The sequence below is a fragment of the Panicum virgatum genome, chromosome 3N (assembly GCF_016808335.1).
Source record: "Panicum virgatum strain AP13 chromosome 3N, P.virgatum_v5, whole genome shotgun sequence".
Taxonomy (NCBI): Eukaryota; Viridiplantae; Streptophyta; class Magnoliopsida; order Poales; family Poaceae; genus Panicum; species Panicum virgatum.
In genome coordinates this window covers 61,696,349-61,704,594 of record NC_053147.1, presented here as the reverse complement: position 1 = coordinate 61,704,594, position 8,246 = coordinate 61,696,349, and the positions used below count along the sequence as shown (strand labels likewise).

Sequence of the window (8,246 nt, the reverse complement as noted above, 5' to 3'; positions counted from 1 at the left end):
GAAGTGAGACAAGAACCACTGACGCTTAATGAAGGCTTCATAAGCTTGACGATCTTCAGCCGACAGTTGATAAACAGTCGGCCTAACAATGTTGCTGGCATCAACGTCATTACTTGACAGCTTCACCATGGTAGTAGATGGAGTAGATTAGATCGGTTTTACAATAACCAAGATCTTTCTTCTCCAGAGGAGTCGCCAAAATATGCTAGCGCCGAATCAAGGCCAACACACGATTGCGCTCGAATGCGCGGCGCGAGGAGAAGTTCGATGCAGCTCTCCTACGTAGGGCGGTCAGACCGGTCAAGGGGGTCGGTCAGACCGGTCGCCGATGAAAATCGGCGAGGACCGACGAACGCTCACCCGGGAGGGACTCCGTCAGGGCAATCGCGCGCAGGGTTTTTCTAAGATCGGCAAGCCATCTAGAACGCCTTCAGACGTCGCGGAGACGAAAGAAGAATAGCAAGTATGAGGCTGGAAGAGCTAGGGTTTAAGGAAGACAAAAATTAATGCAAAGTAATAAAAAGTAATAGATTGATATGTTTTTTATTGATTGGATTCCCTCAATCGGCCGTGACCCTTTATATTTATAGGGAGGGATGGTCTTATCCCATTAGGAGTCGAAACCCTAATTAATTCTGTGTCAAAAACCAACTCTTAACCCGGACTGGACAGTCCAGACCGGTCTAACCGCTTCTCCAAACCGGTCTGACCGGTCTGACTTTAATGCAGAATTTCCCGAAGCCATATCTCTCTCATCCGGAGTCCAAATTGGATGTTCCATATGTGCATTTCGATCGTCTCGACGAGATCTACGCAATGGTGAAGTCCATTTTGCATTTTGGATAAGTTGACCAGACCGGTCTGACCAGTTTGGACAAGAGGTCTGACCGGTTCCCTGATCAGCTTCCGGACAGAATCAAGCTAAAAATCAGAAAAATAGAATCAGGCATTCTTCAGAACCTCCTTCAGAAGCCTTAAAAAAACTTATATTCTCTCAGTGAGCGGAGTGTGTCAAACTGACAGTGCGATCTTCAGAGACCAGAAGAGCTTGGCAACGACAGATGATGGGAGGCAATGCAATTCAGTTGAAACGGGTAAGGTGCACCGTCAGGTGAGAAAAGTTAGGCCAAAACAGCAGAAATGTTCTCCTTCGATCGATTTTTTTGGTCATCCTTGCTTTCGTCACCCTAGGCCCCACCTGGTTAGTTTGCTCGGTAGGTCCAATATGAGTGGTAAGGGTAAAATTGTGTGGGTACAAAATGTTTTCAATTATTTTGGATCCTTATAGTATAGATAGATATATAGATAGATTGGACACAGTGACCTTTTTTTGGAAGATCAGGAAATTCTTCCTTTCAAACTGGATTAGGCCCATTACAGTACGGCATGGCCATTTTGAGTTATGAAATGTAGTTTGTGGTCTGTAGTAAACTGGGCCTAATCAATCATCTTGAACAAATCCCGAGCAAGAAGAGCTACGGGCCCAGCCCAACTGATCCTGAACAGGGCGGGCTGGGCTGGGCCTCTCCCCCTGATGAAGAAGTGTAGCAGCCTGCTAGTCCACCAACAGAACAAGCCAGGCCCATTAGGTGAGCGCTGCTTGGTGTCGGGGGCGCGCGCTTTGAGGGGCAATGGTCACGTCGCGCCGCGCCCACAGCCGGGAGCAATCCATTGGCACCGACCCCAGATGTCATCCGCAGACATTCGCCTGTGTTTGTTTTATGCGTGCCGCCTCCGGTCCTGCCTTCTCTTCTCTTCTCCCCTGTCTTCCTCCCCCGTCCTCCCTGGCTCCAATATTTCGGAAACTAGCATTTTTTTTTGCAACAGATGACATGTACATTTTTTTGGACGCAAAAAGGCCATTCGCGGAAACTAGCATTTTGTTTTTTACTATTTAGGTATACAACTAACCAAGCTTGAAAACGTGGTTTCACATTTTTAAGCATTTTTGTCGGATTTTTCCACGGCTTTTTACAAGTTCCATCCATTTAAACAACATTCCAGAAATACAATTATATATATAACCTAATATCAACATTTCATCCATCCTTTTTAAACCGGGCCTCGCCCAGCCCTACCTCTCTCTGAGTCGCTGACCAGCTGGCCTACGGGTCAATGCTACAGCAGGCGTGGTCAAGGCCGTGGGTGATCGGCCACGACGGCCGATTTCCTCGCCGCCAGTGACGATTTCGGCGACCAGATCACCCAGGGAAGGTAAAGCGTGGCGAGGCGCATCGGATTCCCTAGGTGTCGCGGCGAGTGTCTAAACCATAGCTCGTCAGCGGCGCGTATGGCGGTGCGGACTCGCGGCCGCGGCGGCGCGCCGAGCATTCCGGCCGGCGATGCCGTGCGCTGGGAAAGCAGGCGCGCTCAAGACCTAAATCGGCGATGCCGATGTGGCGTCGCTGTGATGGCGCAACATGGAAGAAGAAGAAGAAGAAGAGCAATGCAATGCAATGCAATGCAATGCGGGGTTAACGCATGATCCTGTGACGGCCAAGCTTCGAATCTCTCACTGGATTCGGAAAATCTACACTGGGATTCAGAAAACGCGAACAGCTGGAACCCGTCTCTCTCTCGATATATATATACATGCCCATGGCGTCGGAACGACGAGCCCAAACCCCCGAGCCCCCCATTCCCGTTTGTTTCCCCCAATTCGATTCGAATCGAATCAATACACCGGCCACCGCCCAGCCCCGAGACCCGCCGCCATGGCGAGCCCCGCGGACGACGAGGTCCGCGCCATCGACTTCCCCAAGCTCGGCTCGGACCCGGACCAGGCGGCGGGCGGCGTCGAAGAGGACCCCGAGGACGGGCCGGGGAGCGCGGACGGGCAGACCCGCGCGCTGGACGCCAACGCCGACGAGGACGTCGTCGCGGCGGCGAGCTCTTCCGGAGCCGAGGAGGAGGAGGAGGAGGCGGGCGTCGGCGAGGGCGCGGAGTACGAGGAGGAGGGCGTCAGCGAGAACGAGGCGGCGCTCGAGGAGTCCGAGGAGGAGGCGGCGTCCGGTGCCGCGGGCGTCGGCGTGGGCGCGGAGTCCGAGGAGGAGGGTCCCGGGCTCTCGGACGGGACTGCGCCTGCGCCGCGCTGCGCGAACGACGACGACCAGCACCATGCAACCGCCGCAGCCGCCCTGTTGGTGCTCGGGGCGGCCGCGATGATGGTGGCCATCGGCGCAGCGCAGGCGCTGTTCGCCGTCGAGCAGCCACGGGCGCGCGCACCGACCGTTCCGTCCCTCGAGGTCCACGGCGACTTCTTCTGGGCGCACCACCACCGCTCGGGGACGGCCACCGCGTCGCCTACTCGTCGCCCCGTTACGGTGCCTCTGCCCCCCCTGCCAGCACCAGCGGAGCGTCCTCGCCTGGGATCGTGGAAGGATACGCTTCCTCGCGCCGGCACGTCGACGGCCATCGCGGGCGGCGGCCACAGCTACCCTCATCAGCTTCCGGACGAGCCGCGGTACATCTTGTTCGTCATCGCGTTTGTGGTTGCGGTGGCAGCCATCGTCCTCTACGGCTGATCTGGTTGCCATGAGAAACATCGTTGTTGCAGTTCATTCAGACTTTGGTGCTATGGCAGCAGTCAGACTTGTTCAGACCACGCAGTCTGATTTTAGTGAAATGTAGTTTACCATCTTTCCTTGCAAAGAAATGTAGTTTACCGTCTTTTCAGCTTAGAAATGTAGTTCTGTTTCAGCTAAGCAACTTCATCGTTCTGGCATGCATTGAAATGGAACAGTTTGGCTGGGTTCTCCTTTCTGAAATGGCCTACATATTGGAGCATTGTGGCACCGTAGAACTAATCTCTCTGGACTCCCTTATGATCTTGATTTTAGTGAAACTTGCAGTCTGATTGTTGATAAAATATAAGTAAAACTATCATTCTGTGGAAGCAATATAAGCAGTAGCCGTTCTGCATGTTGTAAAAACTGAAAGCAAAAAGATATAGGTACGCAAGTATTTATTGTGTGGGAAAAACAGGCTATGACATGTTGAAATGTTGTGATGGTGAACTTTCACATCTTAACCATATCTATATGGAACTGAAATTTTGTTCTCAGTTGTAGCTACAGAGGCGAATCCAGGGCTTTTTCCTGAAGAAATAAAGAAGAGTGGTAGAGTGGAGTGGAGTGCATGTTGGGACGCGATGCTTAAACCTTGTCACAATGCTACATGAGCTCCTCGGTTGGCTTCTTGGAACATAATACCTTTCAAACAGAAAAAGCAGCAAGATCACAGAATTTCAGTAATCTTACTCACTTCCATTGTTTATATAAGCCCCTGCAACAACTATTGTTGCAGCAATGGTTCGGTATAGTGTAGTGCCGCTGCAGCTTGTTCCAAATTGCAGGCCATGAATACAGAATATGCCTATATATATATATATATATATATATATATATATATATATATATATATATATATATATATATATATATATATATATATTGTGTGTGTGTGTGTGTGTGTGTGTGTAAATAAACGGCTTATTAGTTTTACACCCACGGCAGGGCTTATTAACTGAATAAAGCTTTTGAGGCAAAATTGCTATACCATTTCAAATAATATTAATATAACATCCAAAAATATATTGATGTACGGTCCAAATTCAATCAAACGTGTAAATGAACTAAACTCTAGCTTGTTTTCAAAATTGTAACTCTAATGATGTGTAAAAGTAAGCACGCGAGCTTTAACTAGCCGCTAGCAGACGAAGTGCAGAGCGGTGGCCGATCGAACTCCTCGCATCCCTGGGCGCCGATCGCAGCGAACGCCTCCACAAGTCGGGGCACCACGTTGGCGAGAGCGAGCCTGAACCCCACCGAGCAGCTCCTCCCCTGATCTGCGGCGCGCGCCTCGCCACCGAGCGTGCCCACGAGGCGGCCCTCTAGGTACGCCTTGCACGCGAGCAGGACGTGACGGGCGCGGTGGAGGAAGTGGTTCCTGACGAAATCCTCGAAGCCCGCCGGCGGCCTGCGCAGAAGGTGGATCATGGTCTGCAGGTTGAGCAGGTAGGTGTTCTCACTGTACGGGAGCTCGTTGCGGCGACCCTCCGGCGTGCCGACCTGGGCCTCGTAGCCGGCCTCGTTGTAGTAGGGCTGGGCGTTGAGCACGAGGCCCTGGATGGAGACGACGACCTGGAGGACGCTGGAGACCTCCGGGGACCAGAGCTCGGCTCCTTGGCCGCCGAATGTGTTGAGCAGGCTCAGGCACACGGTGCCGGAGGGATACAGGTTGGGGTTCACGCGGAGGCCGAAGGACCGGTAGTTCACCGACGGCGGCGCGGCGGGGTACGACGGCGGGAGCTGCAGGTCGAAGAAGAAGAGGCCGTCGTGGTACGGCGTCCCGCTCGCTCCCACCATCGCCACCCGGAGCAGGTCCATGCGGTCCTCGTACGCCCGCACGTACACGGTGTCTGCACGCACGCAGCACGTGCAGATTCATCATCTCATTCAGGTGCGTGTGTCGTCTTTGCCAAAAGAAAAAAACAATTACACATACCAGGTAAGCTGTTCTCTAGAATGTTCCATTCCTTGTGCACTCTCTTTATCCACCTCCTTCCACCGCCGGTACCCTGTAATTAGCATCAGCACGCCAATTAATAATATATGTAGATGATTTGACATGATTAACTAATGATCATATCTGTACATGGCGCACCTGCTCTGTGTCGTCGAGGTAATGGTGATCCGGAGGGCTCTGCATGACGTCAAACTGCTGGAAACGAAACGAATCATCCGCCCCTTGCCTATCAGAGCCGTCGCCGCCCCAATTCAAACGCGTCGATGGTACGAGGCCATCTTCGGTGTCGGAATCGTCGTCACCACCTTCTCCGTTGGCGCCGTTGTCCTGGTATGAAACATAGTAAGATACAAAGTCACATTACTACTCACATATATAGTACAGTACGTCGTGTGACGCACAACGCAAGAGAATGAAATAAATCACAAGTTGAGACGACGGATACAGCGATGCCGGCGGGCTCTTGAACGGCCGTTTGCTCCTGTGCATTATTGTCGACAGCATCGTCGCCGATGTCCCCGTCATCGTACACCCAATCCCCCATCTCTCGGAGCATCTCACTAACCATTTGTAGTTTGACAACAGCTATCTCATGAGGCAACACCTGAAAAATCAACAACAACAATAATATACATAGCAACTTTATTAGCATTTTATTTGATATTATTTTTTTATTTATCGAGACGGCTAGATTTTAATCTGGTGATTACCTTTGTCGTCTTGTCATTACCCCACTTGACTAGGACGTGGCCATCCTCACAAAGATCCGAGACATGTCCGACCCATGAAAGGTCGTCACCCATCGTCTTCCTGTCGTTGCTCTGAGCCTGCACGACAGCTTCGTGCATGCTGTTTCGTAGCCGAACGACAACATTCCCGTAGAAGACCCTGGAGTTGCCATCGATGCCTAGATCATATGCGCTCAAGATCTCGTCGCCACCGTTGGGCATCGCCGCCTCCTGCTTCAGCCATGACACGCTCACGGTCCGGTCCCTGCAGCTGAGGCCTCTAACGACACCGGCGGCGGCAGAGCCATCCCCGCCGCGGACACGAACAACCTGCTGCCCCGGGAGAAAATCGTGCTCGTTCCGCGGCACGAAGAGGAGCAGGGACGCCGACGCCACGCCACGCTGCCGCGTCCCGTCCTGCCACAGCACGTCGGCCGTCGTGCGGGTGTTGGCGACGGACATTGGCCGCTCCAACTCTGCGTCGCTCCGGTGGTCCACTCGTCGTCGCATCGCCATCCGCCGCCCAGGCCGGTTCCGGCTCGACTTTGCCGGTTGTTCCTTGGCAGCTGCCGGCGGCGGCGCACGATGGCCGCCGGGGTTGCGGAAGAAGCAGCGGTCGCCGATGCTCCAGTAGCAGCTGGGCGGGGAGCAGAAGAAGGTCAGATTCTGAGGGTTTTCCTGGTACGCTGGAGGCGCCGACGACGCCTTGATGTCACTAGTACTAGGCGACGAGGCGACCCAGTAGACGAGCACGCCGGCCATCTCCACCTTGGCGACGGTGCCCCTCTCACGGCTGGGCTTCCAGTAGCCCTTGAGCCACGGCGATGCCCTGAAAACAGACCGGTGGCCGACGACGAGCTGCCCGGGGTAGAAAGAACTGTTGGTGAGGCGGCTCAGGCCGTCCCCGCCGCGCAAGGAGCTCAGTTTGCGGCACGCGTCTGCGACCCTGCAGACGGCGCCGTCGTCGAACGCCACGTCGACGTCGAGGGACACTTCGACGACCCGGCCGAGCCAGGGGCCGGACACGACGTAGTCGCCAAGGTTGAGCACCCTGACGCGCCGCAGCTCGCCAGGGGGCACGCTTCCGGCGACCGGCGCCGCTGCATTCTCGCCGTCAAGCCGGACCAGGTCCAGCGCTCGGTCCACACCTGTGACGACCCCGAGCTGGCCGCCGGGGTCCGAGGCCGAGGCGACGACGATGCCTGGGTAAAGGTAACTCCGGTCGACGACGGTGATCTCGCTGGGCTTTACTCGAACCACGGCGCCGTCGACACACAGCACGGCACGCGTGTTGCCCTTGCCGGGCCTTGCGTTCAGCACCCGACCGCGGTCGCCATGAGCGCCGCCGCCTGTGGACTTGAACGCGACAAGGTCGAACGGGCAGATACTTCGCCCCGACGCCTTCTCCATATCACGGCGTATCTGGGCTTGGATCTCTGCCTTGAATAATATAATCACGGCGTATCTAGGTGTCTTGGATTTATTTATTTGTATTCTCGATTGCTGCGGCCCAGTTCCTGTCCGACCTCAACAGGAGCCGGAGTCGTGTCAGGGACGAATTGCATAAGCTCGCTAAAGAAAACGTAGTCGAGTCGGCCAGATGTATTTGGCTGTTGCTGATCGGTTGTCCGACCTCAACAGGAGCCGGAGCCGGAGTCTAGACATTGACGAGCTATTTGTTTAGACATTTCTTGATGTTGCAAATTGTGTTTTTACATGTTATTGAAGGAGTTTTCTAATGTTGCACTCAGTGTTTTGGGAAGTTGCAATAGCTTTCGAAAACTGCTAGATCAATGTTACATGCAACATAGCACATATATTGCGGCGGAAGTTTTATGCCTATGTTACTGTCCAATGCCAGACCTCACTACTACAAAACGGGCCATCGGTCCTGGCCAAAGGTACCAGCTGCTGTTGCAGCCGGTACCAATGGGTACCATCGGTACCGGCTGCAACAGCAGCTGGTACCTTTGGCCATCGACGATCTAGTGG

At 53.9% G+C, this 8,246-nt stretch overlaps 1 protein-coding gene across 1 annotated transcript; it reads right to left on the bottom strand.

Moving 5' to 3' along the window:
* Positions 1-4,552: 4,552 nt before the first annotated feature.
* Positions 4,553-7,821, bottom strand: LOC120666508 (probable ubiquitin-conjugating enzyme E2 23). The gene is made up of 5 exons (XM_039946364.1): positions 6,237-7,821; positions 5,972-6,130; positions 5,665-5,853; positions 5,506-5,578; positions 4,553-5,419 (listed from the first exon to the last, which is right to left on the bottom strand). Exons 1-5 carry the CDS (start codon positions 7,662-7,664, stop codon positions 4,701-4,703), a joined length of 2,568 nt encoding a protein of 855 aa, XP_039802298.1. The 5' UTR covers positions 7,665-7,821; the 3' UTR covers positions 4,553-4,700.
* Between the last annotated feature and the right edge of the window lie 425 nt (positions 7,822-8,246).

Coding starts and splice junctions, on each gene's coding strand:
- LOC120666508 (XM_039946364.1), bottom strand. CDS start 7,664: ATGGAGAAGGCGTCGGGGCGAAGTATCTGCCCGTTCGACCTTGTCGCG. Junction 6,131..6,236: donor GTAATGACAAGACGACAAAG/GTAATCACCAGA, acceptor TTGATTTTTCAG/GTGTTGCCTCATGAGATAGC. Junction 5,579..5,664: donor ACCTCGACGACACAGAGCAG/GTGCGCCATGTA, acceptor TGCTAATTACAG/GGTACCGGCGGTGGAAGGAG.